Source organism: Daphnia carinata, chromosome 5 (genome assembly GCF_022539665.2).
Source record: "Daphnia carinata strain CSIRO-1 chromosome 5, CSIRO_AGI_Dcar_HiC_V3, whole genome shotgun sequence".
Taxonomy (NCBI): Eukaryota; Metazoa; Arthropoda; class Branchiopoda; order Diplostraca; family Daphniidae; genus Daphnia; species Daphnia carinata.
The window spans coordinates 3,734,821-3,760,870 of record NC_081335.1 but is presented as its reverse complement, the minus strand read 5'-3'; the positions used below and the strand labels follow the sequence as shown (position 1 = coordinate 3,760,870).

General features: G+C 39.9%; 5 protein-coding genes and 4 long non-coding RNA genes across 16 annotated transcripts; 3 read left to right on the top strand and 6 right to left on the bottom strand.

The window, feature by feature from the left end:
• Positions 1-354: 354 nt before the first annotated feature.
• LOC130696678 (uncharacterized) lies at positions 355-2,472 on the bottom strand. Of its 3 annotated transcripts, XR_009002677.1 has the most exons (9): positions 2,388-2,424; positions 2,141-2,246; positions 2,016-2,074; positions 1,758-1,843; positions 1,514-1,561; positions 1,266-1,306; positions 1,006-1,101; positions 744-825; positions 355-548 (listed from the first exon to the last, which is right to left on the bottom strand). It is a non-coding gene; the product is annotated as an uncharacterized LOC130696678 (long non-coding RNA). The 3 variants fall into 3 exon arrangements; XR_009002675.2 differs by lacking the exon at positions 2,141-2,246 and having other exon boundaries at positions 2,388-2,472; XR_009002676.2 differs by lacking the exon at positions 2,388-2,424 and having other exon boundaries at positions 2,141-2,366.
• A 905-nt stretch (positions 2,473-3,377) lies between these two features.
• On the bottom strand, positions 3,378-7,729 carry LOC130696570 (chromatin-remodeling complex ATPase chain Iswi-like). 2 transcript variants are annotated; one of them, XM_059495478.1, is made up of 15 exons: positions 7,477-7,729; positions 7,358-7,420; positions 6,760-7,302; positions 6,412-6,699; positions 6,006-6,350; positions 5,793-5,933; positions 5,539-5,733; positions 5,198-5,479; positions 5,018-5,127; positions 4,836-4,959; positions 4,536-4,775; positions 4,375-4,474; positions 4,159-4,310; positions 3,924-4,084; positions 3,378-3,862 (listed from the first exon to the last, which is right to left on the bottom strand). In XM_059495478.1, the coding sequence occupies exons 1-15, from the start codon at positions 7,558-7,560 to the stop codon at positions 3,556-3,558; spliced, it is 3,135 nt and encodes a 1,044-aa protein (XP_059351461.1). In that variant the 5' UTR covers positions 7,561-7,729; the 3' UTR covers positions 3,378-3,555. The 2 variants fall into 2 exon arrangements, with proteins under 2 accessions (XP_059351461.1, XP_057375636.1); XM_057519653.2 differs by having other exon boundaries at positions 7,498-7,729.
• A 742-nt stretch (positions 7,730-8,471) lies between these two features.
• LOC130696674 (alpha-L-fucosidase-like) lies at positions 8,472-11,101 on the bottom strand. 2 transcript variants are annotated; one of them, XM_059495462.1, is made up of 11 exons: positions 10,949-11,101; positions 10,715-10,884; positions 10,513-10,651; positions 10,343-10,448; positions 10,107-10,268; positions 9,843-10,044; positions 9,610-9,750; positions 9,350-9,512; positions 9,124-9,271; positions 8,916-9,043; positions 8,472-8,786 (listed from the first exon to the last, which is right to left on the bottom strand). In XM_059495462.1, the coding sequence occupies exons 1-10, from the start codon at positions 11,098-11,100 to the stop codon at positions 8,951-8,953; spliced, it is 1,476 nt and encodes a 491-aa protein (XP_059351445.1). In that variant the 5' UTR covers position 11,101; the 3' UTR covers positions 8,472-8,786; positions 8,916-8,950. The 2 variants fall into 2 exon arrangements, with proteins under 2 accessions (XP_059351445.1, XP_059351444.1); XM_059495461.1 differs by having other exon boundaries at positions 8,472-9,043.
• Positions 11,102-11,687: 586 nt separating this feature from the next.
• LOC130696626 (myogenic-determination protein-like) lies at positions 11,688-15,465 on the top strand. 2 transcript variants are annotated; one of them, XM_057519727.2, is made up of 5 exons: positions 11,694-12,225; positions 12,293-12,595; positions 12,808-13,026; positions 13,156-13,234; positions 15,325-15,465. In XM_057519727.2, exons 1-5 carry the CDS (start codon positions 11,818-11,820, stop codon positions 15,456-15,458), a joined length of 1,143 nt encoding a protein of 380 aa, XP_057375710.1. In that variant the 5' UTR covers positions 11,694-11,817; the 3' UTR covers positions 15,459-15,465. The 2 variants fall into 2 exon arrangements, with proteins under 2 accessions (XP_057375709.1, XP_057375710.1); XM_057519726.2 differs by having other exon boundaries at positions 11,688-12,225; positions 12,808-13,234.
• Positions 12,450-13,504, bottom strand: LOC132087969 (uncharacterized). The gene is made up of 3 exons (XR_009420983.1): positions 13,110-13,504; positions 12,752-13,032; positions 12,450-12,586 (listed from the first exon to the last, which is right to left on the bottom strand). It is a non-coding gene; the product is annotated as an uncharacterized LOC132087969 (long non-coding RNA).
• LOC132087970 (uncharacterized) lies at positions 13,596-14,066 on the bottom strand. The gene is made up of 3 exons (XR_009420984.1): positions 13,947-14,066; positions 13,801-13,869; positions 13,596-13,751 (listed from the first exon to the last, which is right to left on the bottom strand). It is a non-coding gene; the product is annotated as an uncharacterized LOC132087970 (long non-coding RNA).
• Positions 15,330-20,214, bottom strand: LOC132087968 (uncharacterized). 2 transcript variants are annotated; one of them, XR_009420982.1, is made up of 6 exons: positions 20,113-20,214; positions 19,844-20,040; positions 19,537-19,784; positions 18,831-18,962; positions 16,176-17,088; positions 15,358-15,471 (listed from the first exon to the last, which is right to left on the bottom strand). It is a non-coding gene; the product is annotated as an uncharacterized LOC132087968 (long non-coding RNA). The 2 variants fall into 2 exon arrangements; XR_009420981.1 differs by lacking the exon at positions 16,176-17,088 and having other exon boundaries at positions 15,330-15,471.
• A 158-nt stretch (positions 20,215-20,372) lies between these two features.
• Positions 20,373-23,237, top strand: LOC130696586 (NHL repeat-containing protein 2-like). 2 transcript variants are annotated; one of them, XM_057519674.1, is made up of 10 exons: positions 20,373-20,567; positions 20,638-20,807; positions 20,872-21,031; positions 21,088-21,395; positions 21,451-21,588; positions 21,645-22,112; positions 22,189-22,416; positions 22,474-22,587; positions 22,646-22,838; positions 22,900-23,237. In XM_057519674.1, the coding sequence occupies exons 1-10, from the start codon at positions 20,411-20,413 to the stop codon at positions 23,154-23,156; spliced, it is 2,193 nt and encodes a 730-aa protein (XP_057375657.1). In that variant the 5' UTR covers positions 20,373-20,410; the 3' UTR covers positions 23,157-23,237. The 2 variants fall into 2 exon arrangements, with proteins under 2 accessions (XP_057375657.1, XP_057375658.1); XM_057519675.1 differs by having other exon boundaries at positions 20,427-20,567; positions 20,886-21,031.
• Positions 23,238-23,666: 429 nt separating this feature from the next.
• Positions 23,667-25,861, top strand: LOC130696599 (uncharacterized). Its single transcript, XM_057519689.2, has 3 exons — positions 23,667-24,725; positions 24,814-25,601; positions 25,700-25,861. Exons 1-3 carry the CDS (start codon positions 23,744-23,746, stop codon positions 25,757-25,759), a joined length of 1,830 nt encoding a protein of 609 aa, XP_057375672.1. The 5' UTR covers positions 23,667-23,743; the 3' UTR covers positions 25,760-25,861.
• Positions 25,862-26,050: the final 189 nt, after the last annotated feature.

Below are 26,050 nucleotides of genomic sequence, written 5' to 3'. Positions count from 1 at the left end.
TTGGATCATAACGGGTTGGTTATTTATAGGTAATTATTTGCTCGGCACATCGTTAAATGTAAATATTATTTATCATTTACTTAATTCATCTGCCAAAACCTTTTTCTGCGACAAGATTGCAAACAAGCTTGTTTGCAATACCTTAATATATATTGCAATAAACGGCTTTAAAAACCTGCCAATTAAATATACTGCTCAACACAAAAGAATGCATCGTGTTATATGATCCACAATTGTTTTCGAAACAAATTAAAAAATCACTTACCATTAAAAATCACCATTTTCAACAGAAAAAGAGCTTCATAGAACAGCCATTTTTCTAGGTACATAATAATAATAATACTAACATACACATTTAGTAATACATATCTGCACTATATTTATAACAAATAACAGGATCAGATTAATTTGACCACTTTATATAAAACCATAAAATTTTACATGTAAGGTGTTCCAAATTTAGTAATAAACAAACCAGTACAACGTATTCAGCCAAACGAAGACGTTCTACACAGGAAACAAACCGATAAGTCAATGCATTTCAGACCCTAAATAATAAGAAAAATACCATTAGAAACTTGGTAACTGTAAAAATTTCTCAAAACTATGATAGCAATCATTCCACATAGCTCTGCAGAAATTCCAGATTCTTTAGCACTTTTCTCTACCAACTTTCCAATTAATGCGGGAAGCCAGACTATCATTGTGCAAATTAGACATACCTATCGGGCAAAATAACATACCTATAATTGAAACATTCCAGCATGCAGCTAACGTAGTCTCCAATCCCAGGATAAAAACGCCGAACAGCGTTCAGTCGGAATGCTAAAAAAAAAAAAAAGGTAGGATTAATAACGGGTTAGTGTATCCGAACCTAATGCAATCCATGATACAAACACGAAGAAAGCATTGGATACGGAAATTCATGTACGAGATAAATAGAACTCGACCTCCACAAGAAGGCCAAGTGTGCTAATCTCAAATTTAGTGATATAGAAAACGTACCTGTATGCCCGAGCTGCAGATGGGTAAACAAGATGGAAACGCACCAACCATCCCTTTAAAACTGTGACGAGACTGCCCGAACTGCATAATGAAGCCCTACCGAAAACATATTGTAGTGTCAACTTCTGACCAAATGAACACCAAGCTCATTTAGAGGATGAGTTACGCGTCAATTTATGAGAACTTTCAAACACCAATGAAAAGTGGAAAGCAATGGTGGGGTAAGATTCTCAAATGGAAAAATGTAACATAAAACTCACCGGTAAAGCAATAGACTCCACACCTGACTAATCACAAAGACCTGCAAAGAAAACATCAAAAGTAAGCAACACAAGCATAACCGTAAGTTGGTATCTGTCGGCAGTGTTCTAGAAGGCACACTTCAATTTCTCGAAGTCACCAGCTGGTAACCGCAAGCATTATTCTAGCATCATTGCAAACGTGAAAACTCAAACTGTAGAGTATTCACCGATCGGTGATGCACGGAGCCCAAATTTAAACAACTCACCACGTCATAGCGGCAGCAGGCAGAACGGCCTCATGGAACAGGAGGAACCTAAAACGAAATGAAAGGTATGGTTAAGATGCCAACAAAAAGCCACCGTCAATGCAACAAGGAACATCAGAAGCACAGAGTCATCATAGAGGATGATCTGCCACAATGGACACAGGCTATGTCCAGCAAATCAAACCTCAGTCGCAAATTACAGCATCATGGAAAGTGATGAAAACCAACAAAAAGCAAGGATCACCTCACGTCCCCCAACCACGGAAGAAAAAGCCTTCCAACCCAAAGGAACCACTTACAGGGTTTCAGACATAGCTGGGACAGCAACACCTGGAAATATAAAAAAAGGCTCAGCTACAAGAAGAAGAATGTACATAAACACAAACAAAGCTAGGTTCAGAAAAAAAAGAATCATCAACAGACGATCAGACGGCAATTCCTATCATGTACTTTTAAGGTTCATCACAATAAATATATATTCGAATTTCAGTATACAACTCACCATCGATGTCCATATTTAGGACACTGCATTTTCGTCATTGTCGTCACAGATTCATGCATCTGCAAAGAAACACTTTAAATCAGTACTACACAATAAGATTTAATCCAACACACAGCAAAGCCCACCCTCTTCGAGCTGAAAGCGAAATATTAAGCCATATGCCGAACATTGAATGAACAAAAGTCAGTTGGCGCCACGTGATGGCAACCATGACGGCAAATGTGAATTTATCTACAAGAAAAACTGCTTTTCAAATAAATGCCCTTTTGTAATGCTTATGTTATAGTAAACCTGGGATTTTGAAATAAAAACTATAAATCTAAACAGGAATGATCTTGACATTTATAGCGATCCAATTAAAAAATCCCTTACCTTCTTCACAACGTCTAGCAAGCGTCCATAGCTGAGCTAATCAGGACTGCAAGATGCAGAAACAAGACAATTTATACACTTCCCCTTCCCCTTCGGAATGGTCGGCGTCTGTTACCGGAATTGGATTGCGGAGAGTGTTGCCAGATTGGCTATAAGCAAATAAAACCAGAAAATAGATATTTTAGAAAAAAAAACACAAATCACAAATAATTTACTACACGGTAATGCCGCTTTAATAAAAAAAAATAATATTACATAGGAATTCTGTAAACGTAAATAATTCATCATATTTCCTGTAGGGCTGTAAGCTTTAGCTATGGCAGGCTATGAACCATATATATCGCCTATAGCATCATTGTCTCTTACATAACAAGCTCGTTGATCCTTATATTGTAACCGAAAAACATTTATTCGGTCTTTAAAGGCATTCGCTTTTCCACTTCTTATTTTGCAATGAACCAAACCATTTCTAAACCGGGCATATCGTTAGGACAGATGTAGATACTTTCAGTTCTTTTTTCAGTCGCTATTAACTTATAAAGCAGCAGTCGTTCAAATAAGGACAATGTATCGTGTTTTTTTTATGTATTGTGTCATTTTGCTTGTTTCACAGATTTTTGGCCATTCCAATTTCTTTTGTTTTAACGTTTGGCAACGTAGGAAGCCGAAGTGTGACATTGGGTATATAGCCAGTGGTACAAAACAAAAAAATTGATTAATACAAAAATGTTTTCAGTGTAATGCAAATTTTAAACGTCGCGCTGTTACTTATCAATTTACAAACGAAATATCGAATAATTTAATGCAGCGTATCACATACATCTGGTTTTATAATTTTACACTATTTACACAGCTTCCAGCATCGAGAGACACATATAACCCGGGAACGAATCCATCTTCTAAAAAACATTCTTGAAACCGAAAGGCATACCGTTTTTCTGTCGTGACTAGGTTAGTCACGAACTAACAATCTCATTTACTCAAACCCAAGAGGTTTCAGAATTTAAGTGTATTGAGTCACGAAATAGTACATTAATCGATCAGTAAATACCATGAGAAATTTTAAAAGGGGAGCAGGAATGGCTCGTTCAAAGAATCATTTTTTCTTATATTCGTCCTGTCCGTCATTTCATTTGTTTTGCCATGTTTTATTCATTAGCTATATTTTTCAAGTTCTCTTTTTCTTTCCACGTCCTTTTGTTTCTGGAGTGCCAACAGCTGCCTCGCTTTTGCGTTTCGAACCCTTTGTAGGTGTTGCTTCACTCTTGGCTCCTTCATCTTCCAATTTTGGTATGGCTTCAACTTTAGCTCCTATGCTAGTCTTGGGTCCCCGTTTCTTCTTGTCTACCTTTTCCTTTTCTTCCCATTCTTGAACCTCTCTCTCTATCAGGGTAATAAGAGTGTTGCAGCGTCTCTGTAGCTCCATTGCTGTCCGCGACTTCAGGAACCAGTCAAAACGGAACTGGGGCGCAGATCTATGGATTAACAGCACAGTCAAGATGGTGATAAAATTATATTTATAACATGTGATCATACCTAACAGCAGCTCGCAGCTCTTCATATACGTTCTCTTTGTCGAATCCTAATCGATGTAGCATGCAAACTAAAAAGCGGTCTTCTTCCTCAGTGTAATTTTTTCCTTTGTTAGTTCCATAGGCAATACGTAATTGATGGAAGGGAGCTCGATACTTAGACATCTGAAAAAAAAAAAAAAAAATTAGAAGAAAAATGTTATCAACCGTCAGTAATGTCTTATTTTAATGCGTCTTACCTTTGCATCTAAAGCTTTCTTGATCGATGTTCGTCGCTGGATTTTGGCTTCACCACGCTCGATCTGGGCCATAATTCGGTCGATATCTTGTAGTTCATGGCACCGCTCCCAAAAAACTGCGCTGTATTCCATCACTTCGTCAGGAGTTTTACCTATTAATTCGTTAAAAGGCGTTATGACATCAAACTAAACCACCAACGTAATATAGGTCCACACCTTCCACCTCCTTTGCAATATTTTCGATATCATCTCGACCGTATTTCTCGTTTGCTTTAATAAATTGGTTGAAGTCCCGCTTCGTCCAAGCTGTAAAACCCTATAAATATTGGTTGAGTTAATAAGAATATGAGCAAGGCGATTTTCTAGGTAATGATTACCTGAGTAAGTAGGCTTTCTTTCTCTGATTGTTCCTCGTCCGCTAAAGGCTCGGCTTCGTCAATTTTTCTTTGTTCTTCTCGCTGAACTTTGGCAGCCTCAGCTCCCAATTCAGAGTTACGAGGAACCTTATACCCTACGGTTTTACGATAATGATAGATCTCTTGATCAAGCAACTCAAACAGTCGAGGAGGGAAAAACTGGAAATCTTGCACGATGGGTTGTTTTGGTGGTCGTGGCGCCTGAGAAAACCAAGAAGTTTAGGCCGGATTTCCCAAGTAACGCTAAGTATTTTATCCTACTTTTGGAGCTTTAGGTTCCGTAACTCGTAGTGCTTCTCTAAAATAGGCATCGACAGCATAATTTGCCTTACGTTCACGCTTCGGTGGTTCAATCCATGCGCCGACAATCGACTTTTGTTTTTCTCTGAAGACAAATTTGGAATAAAGTGACTGGAATTTTGGCATCACAAATGCATTATTACCGATAGTCTTCGCCTTCAAATTGATAGACAGATTCTGTCGGTGCGTCCAACGTAAAATTGCGGAGAGATGATTCACCGAGTTTCTCTAGACGTTCAGCGACTTCTTGAGTCTGGGCATGGAAAAAAGGAGAAAAATGAGCTAAAGGTACCTAATCTTTCTATCATCAAAACAACACTAACCCTGTTCTCGCTTTTAGCTAGAATACTGTCAATATCTTCATCTGTGATGTCGGAATCTTTGGAGGCAAAAACGTGATCTGCACCGTGCCTGATCATGTTGAGCATTTCATCTTTGTTGAGTGCACTGTTTGTTTTGTCGAGTAATCGCCCTTGTTGGATGACTAACTTGTCCAAACGCAATTTAACTTCAGCCTTTTCAACGATTTTTTCCTCCACTGTGTTGTCTGTGATGAAGCGGAAGACTCTGACTTGTTTCATTTGGCCAATTCGATGGGCTCGATCCTTTATTTCAAGGAAACGGTTAGTTTAAAATTCGGTGCTAAATAACCAATAGGTATTACCATGGCTTGCAGATCCATTTGAGGATTCCAATCAGAATCAAACAAGACGACCACGTCAGCGGTGGCCAAGTTAATACCCAAGCCGCCAGCTCGAGTTGAAAGCATAAATACAAATTTCTGGCTATCTGGTGCATTGTACTCTTCAATTTGACGATGGCGATCCTCGTGAGGGGTGCTACCATCCAATCGGCAGTACTGTGCGTTGAATAATGTTAGCTGAATTATGAATTTAAACTTTCATTTGATTTCCTTACATTATGGCCCCGCCATAGGGAGTAGTCCTCTAAGATGTCAAGCATTCGAGTCATTTGACTGAAGATAAGTACACGAGATCCTTGTGCCTTCAATTTAGGTAGGAGTTTGTCCAAGATAACCATTTTTCCGCAGTTGTAAACCTGATTAACAGACAAGAATTTCATTAGCAAATATACAACCATGGGTTAAACTACATGTAACGCTTTACTTACAATATGTTCATCAGTGGTGTACGGCGGACCAGGCTCAGCACCATCGAAAAGGTAAGGGTGGTTACAACACTTACGGAGTTGCATAAGAATATTTTGTAGTCGCATTTTTTCTAATTTTCCGGCGCCGTTAACAATGTCAATATCTCGCATTAAGATTTTAGTGTACATTTCACGTTGCATTTTGCTAAGTCCGATGTAGACTTTCACTTCTTTTTTAGGCTTCAACCGTTTCTCCACCTCAGCCTTAAGACGGCGGAGGAGGAACGGTCGAAGAACGGCATGCAGACGATGGATTAACGAGTCGTCACCGAGGCAGTTGTTGGCGTTAAACCACTCATCGAAATCCTGCAAAATCGTTATGCAATAAAAATCTGATGTAATTTTATGATCGAGAGGGAAATGTTACCTCAGAGTTGTTGAAAATGTCAGGTAAAAGAAAGTTGAGTAGAGCCCAAAGTTCATGCAAATTGTTTTGAAGAGGTGTTCCGGTAATAAGTAGGCGGTTGGATGTTTTGAACTCGCGGACAATTTCGGACAGTTTGGACTTTTCGTTTTTGATACGATGGGCTTCGTCAATAACCATGTAGCGCCAGTTGAACTTCTTAAATACAGCTCGTTCCTTCATGACGATTTCGTAGGAAGTAACACAAACATCCCATTCCCCTGGCATAATCTCATCTCGAACAATGTTGGCCTATAAAAGAATCTGTTAAAAATGCCATAACACGGTTGGATACGTCTAAATAAAACACACCCTAGTTTCTTGATCTCCTGTTAGACACACTGTACGAAGTGATGGGCACCACTTTTTGAATTCATTGATCCAATTGGCAAGTGTTGATTTTGGGACAATGACCATATGAGGACCATTAATGTTACGGTAATGCTTCATGTATCCCAACAAAGAAATGGTTTGAAGGGTCTTTCCCAAACCCATTTCATCAGCCAGAATACCATTGATGCCATTTTCATACAAAGAAATCATCCAGTTGAGACCACGGACTTGATAGTCACGCATCTCTCCACCTTTGATATAGAATGGAGAAGTATCAAACCGTGTAACCAAGGCAGCTTTCTCTGCTGCCTTGACCTCCTCCATCAATTCTTCATCTTCTTCTTGTTCTGTCTTTCTGTGACGATTGTCTCCAGCCTCAGCAGGTTTCTTTTCCTTGCGGGGCCTTCCAGGTTTTAATTTTAAAGGGCTTGATGGAGCTTTTGTACCAGGAGCTGCCATAAAATGGCCAAAAAGCTCTGTTTGCTTCAACAGGTAATCAAACCTTTTGCTTCGGTCCACTTCCTACAAAAATAATAAATATGATGGCAACTTCATGACTATTATTATCCAGACATACCGTTTTCTTTTCAAAGTCATCTCTGCCTTTAGAAACCGACGAACGTGAGGAAGATTCTGTCTGCTGTTAGGGAAAACAAAATGAGAATAGATAATATGACAAATAAGTGCGTTGCTTACCAAGTCATGATGGGCACTTACAGAATTTTCGCCAGTGTCAGCTGGAGTTTCAACAGGACTACCTTCCTCTTCCGATTTCGACATTTTGATAGGAAGCTACGAGGCTTCGAAACAGTTAAACACCTCACCACCAAAAATATTGATAAACACAATTGAAATTTTCAAATAGGGTGCGCTATTAAATTCTGTCATGCAACAACACAACAAAGCCGGTTCAACGGAAAACGGGAGAAGCGAGCTAAATGTTTCCACAAAGGAGGAGCCGCGAACAGACGTTGCCACATTGCCGGACGTGATACGCGTTCAATAAAGGTCGGCCATTGACCCCGATTGACTACAAAACGGGGAAAAACCGCACCACCCTCCGAAACTTTGCCTAACGGTGACGATCGGATAGAGTACTTTTTCATCGTTGTGATATGAAGCGAGTATCCGGTGTACAACCAGCACGCCATTTTTAAATAGCGCCTTAAAAAGGCATGATAACTCAAATCATAATTTATCAAACGAAAATTGAACACTAGTCGAATTTTGGGGTAGGAATAGGGGCAGAAATCAGGAAAGCATTGTAAAAAGCTGTATAATCGGGGTGGATAGGAGAAAATTGCAACCGGCGCTGTTACTATTCGTTCCCCGATTAAAACCCGCCAACCCACCGATGACATAGCCTCCCCGTATCCTGATAAACCGCACCGAAAAAAAAAAATATACGAACACAATAACTCTTTAATGACTTATTTTTTTCTTGTAGCTTTGAAATTTCAGTATAAGTGAGGAAGATGTAAAAATTACAAGGCAAGTTGAGAGAATAGAACAATAATCATAATCTGTCAAATGTGGAACCTCTATGTAGGTAGAATTGATGAGGTGCCACCCAGTCACCACATGACGCCTGCAACAAGTAAATGTATCTGCATACCCCATAAATGTTCTACGAGCCCTTTAAGCATGATGGTGAAAATGTACGTTGTTTCCACGAATTTCAGTAAAAGATATGAATGAAACTGGGTGATGTATCCAACTTCTACTAAGATTTTCACAGGTTATGCATTTAAATCATAAAAGAATTGTTACGAAGATGGGAGCAATCGAAACTAGCGAAGGATTTACAACTAGAATACCAAACAAAGTGCACGTTTTTAAGTAATATTACATAGAATTAGATTTCAGTCGAAAAACCGAAAACCAAAAAGGACCTCCAACGCAGCCGATTGGAGAGGTTAATCCCCTTTTCGCGCAGTGGGGGTTGCTTGGATACAGCAGCTTCCTTTTTTTCGTTTTACTGCCTTATGAAAGTGAAACCAGATCGTCTGCAACTCAGGCCATAAAAACAAACAGATATGGGAACAGTACGGGAAGAAAGTCAATTAAATATTTAGCCAAACCAAATCATGGGAACCAATTGTGGTTCTCCAAATCGTGCCAATATGTGTACATACCTTGGTTTTCAAATACTTGTAGGCAATGCTAAATATTACATGGCGAATTTGATAGTCCACCCAGACTGACTGGCAACTTGGTCTATTTCAGGAAACTGGATTGATAAGACGCCTTTAAAAATGTTCCACTAAAGGAAATAATTAAAAAAATTCAACGGATAAGTAAAGTTTCTATCCAAACATAGTTACAAGAAATAAATTTGAATACTTTTAATGGCTCTTCGTATCCCAGCAAAATGACGATTGAGCGGTCAGTTAATGGTAATGGGGCTCCAAGCATCAGCACGTTGTTTTCCGGCCAACGCAAAGTTATTCCGTACACATACGTCCAAAACAATGTGTTTTTGCTGGTGTACCTATAATGTTTTTATGACGTCAGCTCGATTGTTACTTCAACAAATCCTAGGGGAGGGACGATTTCATCGATAAATTACCAAACACTGCCGGTGAGAGTGTCGTTCTGGAGTATCCAAGGACGGGTGCCGAAAATAGCCTCACCGTTGACTTGGAGCCACGAGCCGACATCACGCAGACGCTCTTCGAATATTGGTCGAATCGTGCCGTCCGCCGTGGGCCCGATATTCATCAATAAATTTCCTGCACTCACCAGACACATTTGTATAAATACGAGCCAATCAAGTCAAGAAGGAATAGTCGCAGCTCGTAAAGCCGTCGAGAGAGCGCGAATATTTACCTCCACAACTGACGGTAGTCACAAGAGTCTCGATCAGCTCTTGGGTCGTTAGGAAGTCTTCCAGACGAGCGTTTCTCCGGAAGGCCCAGGCGTATCTGTCAATGGTCATGGCGTTCTCCCATTTACGCGTCTGCAAAACACCTTTTTACCCGAAAAACGTACACCAAGTACGTCACACATTAGGATTCGTTTACAAATCGTTTGAACTAATCATACTGTTTTTCAATGTATACCTGGATTGTACCTGTCTTGACAATTCAAGAAATCGCCATGCTTACATCCCACGCCATGTCCCCACCGATCATTTACGACTACCGTATTTCTGACCGGACTATCATTGTAGAGCCAAGCGAGGAAGTTTAGCGTATCCCAGTATTTTTCACTAGCTTCCCAATCACCATCCGACCAAATGACGTCCGGTTCATAGGTGTTTACCTAATAAACACAGAACGAGGCTAAATACAATAGATGTATAATGTACTTATTCGCTAATTAACCAATTCGTAAAGTTCAGGCATCGTTTTGAATTGGACAAAATCCTGGGTAGTAAAATTATTGGCTTTATCTTGGAGGTACAGGGGATGATACCATTCGTACAAACTGTGATAGATGCCAAAACGCATATCTGTTTTCCTTCTAATAGCTTCAGCTAATTCACCTGTGGGAAGAAATCGATATTATTTTTAAAAATCAACCAAATCAAATGTCTTTGAAATTTTGCGAGAAACTTTCCGACGAGGTCTCGTTTAGGCCCAATATCCATCGAGTTCCAGTTCCAAGAATACTTTGACGGCCAAAGAGTGAATCCTTCGTGATGTTTGCTAGTCAGGACAACATATCTGCAATAAACGTTCTCATTAAAAAATAGTATAATTTTAAAAGCATATGGTCGTTTTTTGTTACTTAGCTCCTGAGCTTTCGAGTATTTCAGCCCAACGATCAGGATCAAAGAACTCGGCGCGGAATTGCTCCGCAAAGCCGGCATACGTGAAATTCGGTGGATAATTTTTCTGCATAAACTCCACGAACGAAGGACTTCCCTCTATAACAATCAACACTCAAGGAACAAATATTTGAACGTAGCATTATAAACAATAAATATTACCTCGCCAATTGTACCAAAACCATTCGCCGAACGAGGGGACTGAGAATACTCCCCAATGGATAAAAATGCCAAATTTGGCCTCGTCGTACCATGTTGGTAATTCTCGGGTGTCCAAACTGTTCCAATCAGGATTGAACGGTTTTCTCACGTATTCTTTCTCCTCATTATCACTGTTGTCCAACCACGTTTAAATAGAATCCAGTAATTATCTTAAATTTGTACACAAGTACTTACATCTGGATGTAGAATACGTCGTCTGTGTTGTCTCGATTGACGAAATCGGCCAAAATAGCTGTAAGAATGATTGCCAACTCGAAAAACACGACGAGCTTCTTCATAGTGACCGCAACAACTGGATCCATACTCACTTTTCCCAGCGACAACATAGAGACGAGCTTTTATCTTATCTTCACGTGGTATCTTGTTCACTTGGGTGATTGAATTTCTAAACAAGCATGTTGATCTAAACGAAAACATAAAACCTATAAGAATTTTAATTATTACATAAAATTCAAGTATTCATTTTGTCTGTGCAATATTAGTTTTATGTCTATACGTTCGGTCTTCAATTTGACGAATGACTGAAACATTTCAAAGGCGTCTTGAGCAAAGTACTTATAAAATCAATAAAAACCAAAACAAAAAAAAACAAAAGAAGACGTTTCAGCGACGGCAGTTTAAGTTTAAGCGTCGAATATGCAGAACACTATTAAATGAAACGCGGATCCTATTTAAAAACGGAAATTTGACAGACGTGGGCGTGTTCAGGATAATTGGCTAGCCAATGGGAACAGGAGAGGGGAAGGACTACTCGGAAACGGATAGATACATAGCGTAATATTTCCTCCCCCAAAGACCCAAAGACCCTACACCTCGTTTTCAAGTTTGAACTGAAACGAAGCTGGTCCAGTTATCCTGAATGGTCGCCTCTTGTATCAAGGAAGATATAAGAGAACGACGTCAAATCCTGAAAGTCACAGTGACTTGGTGAACCAAGTAGGTGATACCCGTAGAAATCTTTCGCTCCAACAACCTAAAGTGCTACACAACACTTACGATTATCGTTGAAGAAGAAATATAAAAAGAATAGTAAAACCGTGAAAATGATGTCTGATCATCGACGTTACACGGATGGAGAAACTTACGGCGGATTCTGGAATACTCCAAGTGCTATTCAACAACAACAGCCGGGCTATGACCAAAGTTATCCGCAACATCAGTACCAATATTATCCAGCGGCGGTGTCGTCGGCTTCACATCTCAACGCCGATCCTTACAACAATCATCCAGCCATTCCCCTATCACCTCCATCGTCTAGGCCTGTCTCCGTGAGTCCCGATGAAAACAGCCTAACTGCATCAAATAGCGGTGCTCATCTCATGCCGCTCTACTCCACCGGGAGACCATCATTCCACCAATCCAGTTATATAACTGGGATTAAGCCGGATCCGGATCGTGAAGATCATCGTAATTTCTTTCAGCAGCGTCACCATACATCTTCCATCGACAAGGTAAGCAAATCAGCTTCTAAACGGTCAGGATAATTGAATAGTTATGATAATCCCAATTGCTACATAGGAACCAAACATGGTCCCATCTGAAGAAGATTGTGGTACCTACGGAAGCATGTCTCAGACAGAAGACTCATTGGATTCAGAAGGCGATGAATCAACGTCTGGGCACACGTTGGTACCCGAATCTTCGTCTTCTTCTGGTTCTTCAAGCGCATCAACGGCGGTAGATCACAATGCCCAACATCATTTGGATGGACATCAAGGACGTCGTTGTCTACTTTGGGCTTGCAAGGCTTGCAAAAAGAAGAATGTCACGGTCGACCGGCGTAAAGCTGCCACGATGAGGGAGCGACGGCGCCTTAGAAAAGTAAGTAAAATGAGTTTAACATTCGGCAAAATATTAGACATATGTCAAAAAATAGTATGCCGAATTTCCTTTAATCGGGGAAGACGAGTTGTTAAGAGGGTTTAGCAAATGACATGCTCTACCAATATTAAACTAGTAAAATGATACCAGACTTACCATGCTCAATAACAAAGGGTATCTCTAAACTGATTGGCTGTATTGCATCGCGGTAGGTCAATGAAGCCTTTGAATCGTTGAAGCGTCGCACAAGCAACAATCCGGGTCAACGGCTGCCTAAAGTGGAGATTCTTCGCAATGCCATCGAATATATCGAATCACTAGAAGATATGTTGTCATCCTCACGAGATCCTTCCACGTCGGGTGGCAACGGCAGCGATTCCGGTCAAAATCGGGGAGAAAATGAACCCATATCGGTCCACAACAACGGCTATGTAAGTCTGCTCAAGCACAACGGTTGTTTTTCAAATGAATGGCTATATGTTTCATTTTCTACATTTACGTCCAATAATATTACCTCTTTTTTTTCTCTTGCATTTTTTGTTTTCATGAAATATCCGCAGATGACGAACGTTGTTGCTTACTACCAGACCCGACTTCATCAGTTTAGTGAATGCCTGACCAGCTTCTCGCCGTTAATCGGTAAGTTCATTTCATTCGACTAGACAGTAAAGCATTCCCAGTGCCTTGTCGACACGGCCATTTCCTTGAGTTGAATCCACGTAGACAACAGATTGAGTGCCGTGTTGACGACTATCGAGGATATGCGACGATTCCTCCTTCTTTCCTCCAGTATTTTTCCAATATCGGGGGAACACCTCTCTCGTCTATCTGTCGACACCATCAACTTCGAACCAAAATACGACGCTTCGCGTCTTTCCTCACGTCCATTATATTAAGACAGTCCTTTTCGATTGCTTCGTCTAGTTCCTGTTGTTCACGAACATGTTCAATGTTTTAAAAGTTAGAAAAAGGGAAGATAAAAAAGCACAACAAACCTTGTCCCACGCTCTTTTTTTTTTTCACTTCACCCACTGGACCACACCATGGTCTACCAGAGAGCTAATGAAGTCGTTTATGATCCCTCCCACCAAGGGGAATCACACACCCAAGAAGAGCCTTCCTCTTTGCGTTTCTCGGATACGCTCCCACGTCTTAACTAATTTGTCTTTAAAATGTCATTCTTCTTCCCATTTTTTTTTTACTACCACAGTCTCTCCAAGAGGGTATCGATTCCTCACCACTAGGTTTTCCTTTTGCCTATGGATCTGGATAACCTAAGGGGACGAAATATAAAACTAGTATTAGTTTTTTAAAAAAGATAGAAGGCAAGGCTCAAGACGACTGACGTCACCTTGCATATCCCTCCATTAAAAAGTAAACCCGTTTAACAGCCCATCAACAGCAAATTTGACGACGGCGTTGCATAGCAATGCTGACTAATTTTAGAAAGAAAACGCTTCAAACGACTAGAGATATTTAGTCTCGGATGATAACGACGCCAGACGCCGCAACGCCAAAAATGTTCAAAGAAAGCAAACAGAGATCTAAATCAAATTTCGGATACTTGCCATTTTCATTTTTAGCAATAATTTAGCTTAATTACCTTCTCTACGATATAGCTTACATGTTTTCTTTCTTTTAACTGGGGAAACTAAAAAAAAAAAGTATTTTAGTTGAAATTACTTGCCGTCGACTGTCTCTCTCCGGGCGAGACTTGTACAGGAACTCTGAAAGAAAGCTGTCGGTCAACTTCCCATAGCACTTGAGAGAAGAAAAAAAAAGAAGAGCAAAAAAAAAGAACCCAAAGGTTTTAATAGCTATTGGAAAAAGGGGAAAAAAGAGTGCTATACAGTCGTTGAGGTGTAGACCGTTGAGGGTGGAATCGGAGACGACCCAAGCACGTGTGTGTATAGCTACTTCCGCTGTGAAGTGATCGAACTCATCTTACTTTTTTTTCCTACTTTTTTGGAAACAAGGCTAGAAGAAGATCCTTCGAATACACGCTGTGACGGTCGACGTCTGGTTTTCTGCAAATGTGGAAGTTTCAGTGTCATTCATAAAAAAGATTGCCTGGTACCCAGCTATTACGTTGCTCTTTTGTTTCTTGTCATCTGTTGATTTTCAAGAGCAAAATGCCTTCGTTTTTTTGTAACAGCTAAAAAGGGTTTATGTGTAACCCATCAGCCATTAATCCTGTTTGGGTAGCACTGACAGTGCTGTCCATGGCACCGATCACAAGTCACAGTGGCTTTTGAGCTCTGCTCTTGCTACTTATTAAAGTTAACTCTTCAAGTTTTCCGAAATGGTTACACATTACAGCCACACAGGCGTTGGTCGTCTCCATTCATTGCTAGATATATTAAACAAAACAGAGAAGAATACTTACAACAAGGTTAATCGTTCTGTCCAATTTCCATGTCCCGAGTAGAAACTTAGAATGCTAAAAGCAGTGATACGAGACTGGAAATCCATTCGTCTTTCGATATTTAACGAATCATCTAGTTTTTGATCATACTTATTTCAGTAAGAGAGCTGTATTGTGATTATACCATGTTAGCACGTCCAAAGTTCACGAGGCTTTGATTGTTTAGAGAAAAAAAAAAGCAAGTTTACATAAACGGCATTGTCGGATTGGATCTATTGTATTTACAATTTCCAAAAGATGAATTAAGAATTATCTGGCAATTCGCAAATTCATTTTTTCTATTGTTTTTTTTTTTTTTTGACAGGTAACGACGGATCGGGTGTAGGACAAGGATCTGCTCCGGGTTCATCCAGTCTCGATCGACTCAGTTTCATTGTCGAGAGTTTGGCTACAACTTGCACGACAACCACTGCACCAACCAACACCAGCACAGTCTGACAATTTCATCCTCCTAAAAAAAGAAAAAAAAATCTTTGTCAATCGATTTCAGAAATATTTTGGAACTCATTCTGTAGATCGAAACGCACGAGTTGTTTACTAACCCCAAACTGTTGTACATATTTATACTACTCAAGTAAAAAGAACTCCATGATCACGGTGAATCCGTTATGCTGTTATCAATACACAAATTTGTCGCGCTCAAAAAATAAAATCCCCAGTTGTTTTTCTTTTCGTTGCGCATTTGGTTACGGGTAAACACAGAGTCCAATAGTAAAAATACGCAAGGATCTCTCTGAGCTTATACTATAACGAAACGAAGCTATTACTTTAGACATTCCACTTGTCCAAGTGGATCAAGTTGGAAGCCGAACGGACATTATATACGGTTGCCTACATAGAGCTGGAAATAGGATTTTTCGTGTCTAATCCTTCGAGTTGAGGGTCTTGTCCTATCGTGGATATAGGTCCTCCTTCGTCGGCAACTTGTCGCACAGCTCGGCAGCTGTTGCTGCCATTTCCTCCTTCTTTTTCTTACCCGTCAAACACGTGATATTTTTAAACTCAACGAACGCAAGGCACGTTCCACGTCTGTGCCATACAACCTAGCATCACGCAAACCAGAGCAACGACGTCTATAAATTCGAGCAAATGAAAAATACTACTAAAACAATTGAAACCTTTTGGAAAATGTACAAAACTTTTTCCTCAACAGACCCAAAGATGCTCAGAATTCATGGCCGAACGTTTCTTTTTTTCCTGTTGTTTCCGAAATAAGCGGAAGGCGGCCGTGCGTAGAAAGAGAAAGTTCATTAGGGCTGTCAAAATCTCGTGAAAGTGACACGTGATTTCATAAGGCTCTTTTTTTTTCGGATGGAGCGCGGCTTTCAGCTCCACTTTGCGCCGCACAACAAGTAGGCGGCAACTGCTGTTTTCCTCCATACTATTTTTTTTTTTCTCTAATTCTGAAATAAGAAAAAAAAAATAATAATAAAATAAAAGAGACAGAGAAAGGGAGACAGCCCGAACAGCTGCAACGGTCCGGAAAAAGATCACAACTCTCAAACTTTTTTCTTCCCTTTTTGTCAGTGTGTTCTCGTTAAACAAACTTTTCGGGTATATAACAAACGTTGAGAGAAGAAGACTAAAGATGAAACGCCAGTCGCTAGAAAGCGAAAATTTACAACGCTTTCTTCCACCAATGTCCGAATAATTGATGTATGTAGGTCCAAGTCGTCGCCAATTGTCTGGGTAATTTAGCAAACGTCAATCGCCCGCCCAAAAAGATCTTTTGTTTTAAAGGAAAACAAAAGTCAACACAGTAACCGGATATAAGCTGTGCTACATGGTCAAATTGACTGTTTTAAGCAAATCACTTTTCAAAGAAAAAGCGTAATGGATTTTGTTGATTCCCTGGCAAAATTGGCAAAAAGTATATTGTGAGACAATTAGTTGACAGGCACACGTTGCACTGCTAATGAGAGTGTGAACATTTATCTGACCTCCATGCTCTTCGAGCCTAATTTGCTTCCGAGTGTGGAGAAGGTTGACCGAGATAATAGGAGGTCATAGGTCGCTCTACAGTCCATTCAAATCGATAGGGCGCGAGTGGGTCTTCTTTGGCCCGTCCCTATATAACAAAAAGAAGAGGAATAACTGTTGAAGGGGAGAAAACCGGAGAACGCGTGTTTCAAAAAGATTTTTAAAAAAATATTAGAAAAAAAAAGGCTGCTCTTCTTCATATGGATAGTCGTCGGGGGCCACGCGTTGCTAATGGAGTGTAGAGTGAAACACGTTTCCGAGTAAATTCCGGCATTTCCCCCTGGTACTACGTACCGGCACCCACATCCTCCGGATCCTCCCCCCTCCTCGCTTACTCTTTACTCTTGTGGAAAACCCGACTCTGAACAAACAATTTGACTGCCTCTCATCGGCTCTCTCAGTCTTCTCTTTTCTCGCTCACGCACATAAAGTATCTCACAACCCTTCCGCGTTGACATATCACACGGAAACCCTTTCATCATTCCAACATCTTTCAATCAACAGCTCCATTTAAAATTATTTACTACACATGGGATGTAGTACACATTATTCTCACAAGTTACCATATTGGTAAAGAAGAAAACGCTCCCAAAACATCAACCTAAACAAATTAAGCAGAAATTTTTTTATCCTGTTAATAACGATGATTAAGTAAACGATAAAATTAAATCAAGAAAAACCAAAAGTCTTGCTCGAGAAACAGATAGTTATCGACAATAAAAAGCAGATTCCTCTTGTTGGCAAGTTTAAATGTTTGATGCTTGAGGATGACAAAGGGACGAAAAGGGGAGGAGATTTCGAACGAGCATCGAGTGAGTGGTGAGATCTTGGGACAAAAAGAAACCCCGGTGTGTTTTATCTATCAATACACTATACTAGCGTTCTCTGCGACTATGGACCGGTTTCATGTCTCTGGTGACCCTAGCCCACGAGACGAGTAAAGCAATATGTACCCCACACGATTTTTGCTTCGTCAAAGCCAAGAAAAAAAAAAAGAAGAGAAAAGTAGACACACTCTTCGGTGGCGGCTTCCGAAAAGAAAGAAGGGAGGAAACGGTCGCTTCCTGTTTCTCTGCTGTCTGACTTAATTCCGCCAAGAGACGGAAAAAAGAGACGAGATCCACTTGAGACGCTGCCGTTTGATGGCTGTGGCGCACGTTTCCGTTCTATTCCCCGAGATTTGTCTAGAGTCCCAAGACCATTTAGTACCCAACCTTCCCGATCTGTCAATACTTTCTTTCTCTTTCGCTTTTTAATGCTGTTCCGGCTATGTTTCGAAGACGGGAAAATTTTCCCATCATTTAACTAGATTTGATCATAGATCCTTCAGACAGGCTGACGTAGTAGCTAGTCATAATACGCCATAGGTGAGGAGAGACAGGGCAACTGACTTGAATATCCTCGTGGCTGATATATAGTGCATACGTGTTTGTTGTGTTTCGATAGTGAAAAGAGGAGGAGAAAGAGGTCGGAGTAGGAACCAAGTCTACCAGCGCTAATGAAGTAGGTGTGGAAGCCGGTCGTAAAACTGTCAACCGGCAACAAATGAATTTTAGCTACTTTCGATTCCCTCCTACTCATCACGCCTCGTTCTCTTCTTACGTGCAAACCGACCCACCCAAATGGTTTATCTAAGCTCAGCCCTTTCGAGCAAAAAAACCATGGAAGGCGGGACATTGTACAGGACCAGATTACAATAGAAGGCAATTTGTTTCTTCTCAGGTTTCTTTAGACTAGCTTATTCATCATCAACAGCAAAAATGTGTTGATTCAAAATGATATGCTACTTATTATACAGAAAAAGATATATATGCTGAAGGTATGACTCACATCTATTAGCAGGGATCCCAGTTTTCCATTGATTTCGGATACCGTTTTTGATTCACTGAACGGACGTTAGTTTTCCGGTCGTCATGTCTTGCACTATCCCACTCGCTTATGGCACTGGGAGAAACTTGAGCCCTTGAAATAAAAAAAAAATTGAGAATAAGTTTTAATAGGTCAGGTTTTCAGTCTCTGGAAAAGTCATCATTAGGTTGTGTAAGAATACACAGGTCACACGAGAATTTCTGTACACGTATTACTCTTTCAGTTTTTAGACGTATACATTTACGCCGTCTACAAGGAGGCGATTTAGGCCGCAAGGAAATTAAATAGAACCGGTCAGAGGTTAACTGTTCTATGTTGAACATTTCGTCAGCAGGGGCGGAGGCTATATGTATAGTTCGTACAAGACAATCCTACGCTTCTGCTCGTTCATCATATACAAAGAAGACATCCATCTTGCTGACAAGAGGGCATTACTCACTACACTATTTCAATTTTACCATTTTTTGTGCAGTATGGTTTTGAGATTTTAAAACTTCACTCTTATTCAAAGTTACTCGCTAATAATCCAAGAATCAAATGAAGACTAAACCAAGGTTGAAACATTCTTAAACAAAAACAGCCAAAGAACAAGCTAATTCTTGACTACGCTCAACATTTTACTAGAAAGAAGAAATAAGATTTTTAAAGAATAAGGCAAACTTCTTACATGTATCAGTAGCAGCATTATATAATACTTGAAGCGATTGAATATACTATTCAGTCTGTGAATGCCTCGTCTTCAATACAGTAGCCAACAAGCTCTGGTTCAATATTTAAATGCTTGAGAAGTTCTGAAATGCTAATGGCTGCTGAATCAGATCCCTTTTCTGCCAACTTTTGTTGCAGGTCTTGAAGAGTTTGTTGGCAGATCCCTGTCCATTCTTTGATAAGTCTTTCAAGTTGATCGGTACTATGCTGTAAAAAATAAAAAACTATGAGGATGAATCCCAAACTATACAGTTCTCTGAAAACACCTTCATTCTGTGTAGTTTAATCATTTTAAGCTTTCTTAGTATCTCCTCTTTCTCTTTAATTCTCTTAGACAGATTTTCTAAAGTTTCTTCCATTTTTTCAAGGCAAAATATGTTCGTCTGAAAATTTAAATTCTGTACCACGTGCCTATATTATCTAGGATACAGGAACGGCGAGAAACCTGGGTACTTTGGTTTTTCTGTTGGTTTTAACCATTTAAAGTTTGAACGTGCTTTAAGCTAAAATGCGTTAATTGAAGCCTTATGCTTACATGTCTAGGGGAATTGTATGAAATGCGGATCAAACGCCTAAATCCGCGAATTTAGTTGACATCAAAACTGTAATCAACTTCAGTTTTTCTCGTACCTTGCATATTTAGAATTTCAGGTCTGGTCTATTGCCATCTATCAAGCTTTTAATGTAATAATAAACGCCCTCTATTAAGCGTTTATTTCCCTACACCTTTCCGGCTTTTGGGCATATGTACCTTTGTTTATTTGTATTTCAACCGTGTCGTCTGCGCTGGTTACCCCCAGTCTACCAAATTGGAAATACCAATTGAATTTCAAATGGCTTTTATTTCTACATTGACTTGGAGCTGTATCAAGCTCCAAGGTCTTATTGAAAATCCAGACTTGGATGAAGAAGAAAAAAATAATCTGGTTTTAAACCACCTGACTGAAGTTGAGGAATCGACTAGGGATGTGTTTCCCGAATTCCAACCTGGTGAGTCATTGGCATTTTATAGAACGTGCAAATAAAATTCAAACATTACATTCCTTAATTACTTTTGCAGGCTGGGAGTGGTTCAACACAAATCGAAGCTTGTCTGTTAGCTCAGATTTTAACGATCAAATAGTTGTTATTGATTTCTTCACCTATTGTTGTATAAATTGTATGCATATTCTCCCTGACCTTCATGCCCTGGAGGAGAAGTTTCCAAGTGATAAAGCAGGTGTTGTTGTTGTAAGTATCAACAGAAATGTTGAGATATAATTATCATAAAGTCATGATTGTCATTTGATGAAAGGTTGGTGTTCATAGTGCAAAATTTGAGAATGAAAAAGTTTCATCTAATATCATGGCAGCTGTTCAGCGCTATGGAATCACCCACCCAGTTGTGAATGATAGTGAAGCTGTGTTATGGAAAACACTGGAAATTACATGCTGGCCAACTTTGCTCGTTCTTGGTATGCATTTTTAAACTTTACTTTGGATATGACACTAATATCCATTGTAATTTTAGGACCTGACAGAAAACCAGTATTTGTCATTATTGGTGAGGGTCATCGCGATGTTCTCTTTCGCTATGTTGATTGTGCCTTGACATTTTATAAGAATCGGATTATTCCACGACCCCTTCCATTATCACCCAAAAAGTCGGAAATATTTCAGTCTCATTTACTCTTCCCTGGAAAAGTTTGCATCATTAAGTGCGAATGTGTCGAAGAACCCACCGATTCTGGAGATCCAAAACAAGATTCGACGTACTTAGCCATTTCCGATACCGGTCATCATCGCATATTAATTACCTCGCTACAGGGCGAAATCAAGGTAATTTAGTTATTCTCACGAGTGTGAGTCAATATTGTAAGAACGCGATATCTAGTTAACAGTTGGTGGTGAAGCGCCTGGTTGGAAAGAAGGTAGCTATGCCACTGCCCAGTTTCACAGTCCGCAGGGTATTGCCTTTCTACCACCGTGCTATCTTTACGTTGCAGACACCGGGAACCATTCCGTTCGCTTGGTAAGCCATGTAACATTACACGTAAAATTTTCATTCTAAAGTAAAATCAATTATAGGTGAATCTAAAATCAAAAGAAGTGAAAACTGTAGCTGGGAAAGGCGTGCAGGGCACTGACAAAGAAGGCGGACAGCTTGGAACGGAACAGCCATTAGCTTCTCCATGGGATGTCTGTCTGACTCGTTCTTCGACTTCAGATGATCCTGATCTTTTAATCATCGCCAATGCAGGAACTCATCAGATATGGGGACTTGCACTTCGTGATTTGACATGGTGGAAAAAACTGCATGTGGAGGCGGGAAGGTGTCTTCGCCTGGCTGGCTCAGGAGCGGAAGAGAACAGAAACAATAGTTACCCCGCAAAAGCAGCCTTTGCTCAACCATCAGGAATATCGTGTGGAGTTTTACAATCTCCTTCAGCGGACTACCTGTTATTCGTTGCCGACAGTGAAAGCTCTTCAATCCGACAAATTAACTTGAAAGACGGGTCTGTTAAAGCGCTGGTTGGTGGCGGGAAGGATCCGATGGTAAGTAGTTTTGCTGTCGCTTGCAAACCGTCATCTTTGTTCTGTAAAGTTTACAACAATAAAAAACTCTTTGCAGGATTTATTTTGTTTTGGAGATCAAGACAATCACAGCAACCCCAAAGGTGCAGTTCTGCTTCAGCATCCTCTAGGTGTTGCTTGGAGTGCCTCTAGCCAACTACTTTACGTAGCCGACTCATATAACCATAAAATTAAATCAGTGAATCCGTTAACCAAAATGTGTTCCACATATTTGGGTAACGGAAAACCGGGACTTGCCGACGGTGGCAGTGAAAACGAAATTCAAGTAAAACTTATTCCATTGGAAAGCAATGTAGATGTTTAACATTTACAACATTTTTAGTTTAACGAACCCGGGGGCCTTTGCATTCACGAGGAACAAAGGATTTTGTACGTAGCCGATACGAATAACCATTGCATACGAAAGGTTGACTTAGTCCGCAGTGTTACTGAGACGGTAAGCCCAAAACTTTTGTAGCAGAAAAGAAGTAACCCCAATATAATTTTTTTAATAGCTCAAAATCTCAGTAAAATCATCAACAGAAGAAACCCAAACTTTGATTTCAAATATTCTACCTAGCTTTGAAGTATCAGCAACTTTGCGTCCTAGTTCTCCTAATTTTAATTGGACGGTAAAATTCCATTGCGCTGACGAACAATGGAAATGGTCCGACGTTGCTCCGCATTCGTGGAAGATTACACACATAGGTAACTAGAATTTGAATTTATTAGAAATCGTTATGTTCAATACTTTTCCATTTTCTTCTAGAGGGTTTAACTGCAACGGAAAAAATGGGTCATATTCAGGACAGTTTAATGAATATTGACCTTCTACGTGAATCACTTCAAGAAAATAAAGGCCCCAATAATTATGTGCAAGTCCAAGCTGACCTCTTCTTGTGTGCCAAACGATCTGGAGTGTGTAAGAAGAAGTCAGTGATCATTCGACTGAATTTCGTATTAGACGACAATACTCAAGTGTCCGAATCGAAAATTCAACATGAGTTCAATATTAATGCCGATTAACTTATATTTATAAATCTTTTCTTGCCTGAAATGGATACGCTTCCTTTATAACAATTCATAAAAGCATACATAGTGCAAACGAATATATTTACTGTGTGATCTAATTGTTTTTGAAAATCGTTTGGTCATTATAATGCCCACCGCGATTGCCATAGGATTTTAAAATCTAACGAATAACCGTGGTGCACAGCTTAATCATCTACATAAGCATGAACAAAAGCTAATAGACAATTGTTATCATTGGATGGGTTTGAATAAAGAAATTTTGCCGCAGCTATAAACCAAAATTCTTTTGTAAACTATACGTACGACGTCATAGTTTACCGCAAAAACAATCAATTTACGTTCATTACCCACGGAATTTTGAGGTTTCCGGCATTTATAACCAGTTAAAATAAACAAAGACATTTGTTTAAATTTGGCTGCAGGATTTCAGTGCTGCACTGGTCAAATTCCCATGGTACTCTGTGGGTTTTCCCTCCGAGCAAAACTGGTTTCAGCAACAGAGTAGCAGAAACTAATTTGCGCATTGACGGTTAGCTTTTTTGTAAACAGTTCACATTTAAATTTTTAAATTTTTCGTGGAAATGGATTCAAGCGAGGAGATAAGTGACAATATTCTTTCTTACTTAGAAAACTTTAAAGACAGCGATACTTCAACGATTGAAGGAGAAAACGTTTCCACAGCAACCGATAACGACATTAATAATGGGTCTGAATTGGATAATAGTTTCAACCAATTGACTTCACTGTCTATCTCTAAATCGGCGTTTTCATCTAAAAAACTCGAGTGGGACTCAAGTGCTGATGTGGGGTGTATTCCACTTAACACTGGGCAGTTTAAGTCTAAACTAAGCACCCTGGAGAGAATGGCATTGAGTACCTCTGCATCCAAACTTTGTTTAGATGAAGATGAACAAAGTCTTGCGCTTATTGCCAAAATTGATCGTGTTTTGGCCAGAAGCCGAAGCATAGCAAAAGTGCATCACAAAACTTCAAAAAAACTACAGAAAATTGCTACCTGGCCAAGTGTTGACAGCAGTTCAAATGCCTCTACCGATACTGTAATACCAATTGTTCCTCATTTTCAGAAGGAAAATAGAGAAAATGTGCCCAATGAATCTCAACAAAGGAAACCCACAAAACCAAATGTAAAATTACCTTCATCTCAGACCAAAGGAGAAGAATGCCGGACTCCAAATACTCAGAATTCCTGTGCTTCTCAAAAGACAAAGCCCCAGTTGCAAAGATCGAAGAGCACACCACAGTATGGAGAACGTGCTTCAGAACTTTTTGTAACACGTTCTGTTGCTAGTGAAGAACTGGATTTGTATGCAAATAATGATAGACCTGACAGTTCATTTCCTGCAACCCCAACAAATATTGGTAACAGTGATGTAGATCCAATCTCCAGCCAGTGTCGCTGTGTTTCAGCAGAATTTTCCGAACCAACTACGTGCCCAACCCACACTAGCTTATCATCCGAACACATACGTCGTATGCGAAGAGAAGCCATAGGTGAACTGCAAGTCTACAGAAACCTAAAAGAACATCTAAAGAATCTTAAAGGTAGCTTAAAGTTACTCATCCCCATTTTTTTTTGCATTGTTGTCGTCCTTCCTTATTAACGCAAAAAAAATTTTGCTATTTGTTATAGACTATGTTTCTCAGCTAGAACAAACCTGGAACTTCTTGGACCAGGGTACATCAGCCATTCCTTCGCGAACAAGGGAAAGGGAATCTGCACGCCGTCCTAGGACGAAAACGCACAAGGCACCTGTTGCCGAATATGACGAGTTGTTTTCGTCCTCCAGAAATTCATGTTCTCACGTCTCTGAAAGCCAGTCGACGGTGGTAAATTCAGGCGAATCATTCAAGAGTGATCGAAGCTTCAAATTGGAAAGACTCAATCTACACGACATCGACAGTTCGGAAGAAACCCAGCCCACAAGGAAAAACAAATCCAAGTGTTGTAATCATTGTAGCCTGAAGTCCAAACCTGCACCTAGTGCCCACAAGAAAGCCAATTATGAGAAAGGTGTTCAAACGAACGACCAAGATTCTCAGTCCATACGTTCGGTTCCAAATAATGTTTTAGTCCCGCAAAGGGAACCCATAGCTTACGATATATCGTTGGAAAGTCAAAAGAAACCCCAGGAAAGGCCTCGAAGTAAGTCAACTCTTCAAGAAGCCTTGAAAGAGAAACGACCCGACTTCCTTCACGACAGTGAGCTTCGACGTAAGGCCATCCAAGAAATCAGTCAAATGCGTCGAATGGGCATCTTGGATTCCAATTTCACTCCTCATCTGTTTACCTATCACGAAGTAAGGAAACGGACCGAAGAACTCTATCGCCAATTGCCGGAATTCAGAGAGCGAAACAGAGGTCACCAGAACAAGGATACTATCGTTAGTAATCGCATCAAAGCTTCCGTATTTCAAAAAGTAACATATACTTTAAATTTTCTTCTTGTAGTTTGCAATACTCTAGTTATTACTTATAATGGGTTTTCATTGTTCTAACATATTTTTTCTACAAATAGAAGCTGCAATCGCGCGTGTTGCAGGGCCAATTGAATCTACCTCATTCGACATGTTTATAATAAATATTTTACTGTGTCAATGTGTAACATCATAGTAATTTTGTGTTGAAATCCCCTGAGCCAAAATCCCAGACTAAGAAATAAACGTTGCTTTTTACATGACATCCGAATGTGCAGCGTAGTATATAGACGACTTGGGGTTGTAGCTTTACCACATTAACTATTCGATGAGGTAGCCAGACAGTCTCGTCTCTCAATGGCAATAAAGGGTTCATTAAACTTGACACACATCAAGGTCATGAACCCTATAGTAGAATTTTGACTCTACACGTGACAAGAAAGTTAAAACCG

Coding starts and splice junctions, on each gene's coding strand:
- LOC130696570 (XM_059495478.1), bottom strand. CDS start 7,560: ATGTCGAAATCGGAAGAGGAAGGTAGTCCTGTTGAAACTCCAGCTGAC. Junction 4,960..5,017: donor TTTGAAGGCGAAGACTATCG/GTAATAATGCAT, acceptor ATTTGTCTTCAG/AGAAAAACAAAAGTCGATTG. Junction 3,863..3,923: donor GAGCTGCGAGCTGCTGTTAG/GTATGATCACAT, acceptor GTTAATCCATAG/ATCTGCGCCCCAGTTCCGTT.
- LOC130696674 (XM_059495461.1), bottom strand. CDS start 11,100: ATGTTGTCGCTGGGAAAAGTGAGTATGGATCCAGTTGTTGCGGTCACT. Junction 10,449..10,512: donor CTCGAAAGCTCAGGAGCTAA/GTAACAAAAAAC, acceptor CGTTTATTGCAG/ATATGTTGTCCTGACTAGCA. Junction 10,045..10,106: donor TGCCTGAACTTTACGAATTG/GTTAATTAGCGA, acceptor TGTGTTTATTAG/GTAAACACCTATGAACCGGA.
- LOC130696626 (XM_057519726.2), top strand. CDS start 11,818: ATGATGTCTGATCATCGACGTTACACGGATGGAGAAACTTACGGCGGA. Junction 12,226..12,292: donor ATACATCTTCCATCGACAAG/GTAAGCAAATCA, acceptor ATTGCTACATAG/GAACCAAACATGGTCCCATC. Junction 13,235..15,324: donor CAGCTTCTCGCCGTTAATCG/GTAAGTTCATTT, acceptor TTTTTTTGACAG/GTAACGACGGATCGGGTGTA.
- LOC130696586 (XM_057519674.1), top strand. CDS start 20,411: ATGGCTTTTATTTCTACATTGACTTGGAGCTGTATCAAGCTCCAAGGT. Junction 22,113..22,188: donor GTGGCGGGAAGGATCCGATG/GTAAGTAGTTTT, acceptor AACTCTTTGCAG/GATTTATTTTGTTTTGGAGA. Junction 22,839..22,899: donor GTGGAAGATTACACACATAG/GTAACTAGAATT, acceptor ATTTTCTTCTAG/AGGGTTTAACTGCAACGGAA.
- LOC130696599 (XM_057519689.2), top strand. CDS start 23,744: ATGGATTCAAGCGAGGAGATAAGTGACAATATTCTTTCTTACTTAGAA. Junction 24,726..24,813: donor ACATCTAAAGAATCTTAAAG/GTAGCTTAAAGT, acceptor TATTTGTTATAG/ACTATGTTTCTCAGCTAGAA. Junction 25,602..25,699: donor AAGCTTCCGTATTTCAAAAA/GTAACATATACT, acceptor TTCTACAAATAG/AAGCTGCAATCGCGCGTGTT.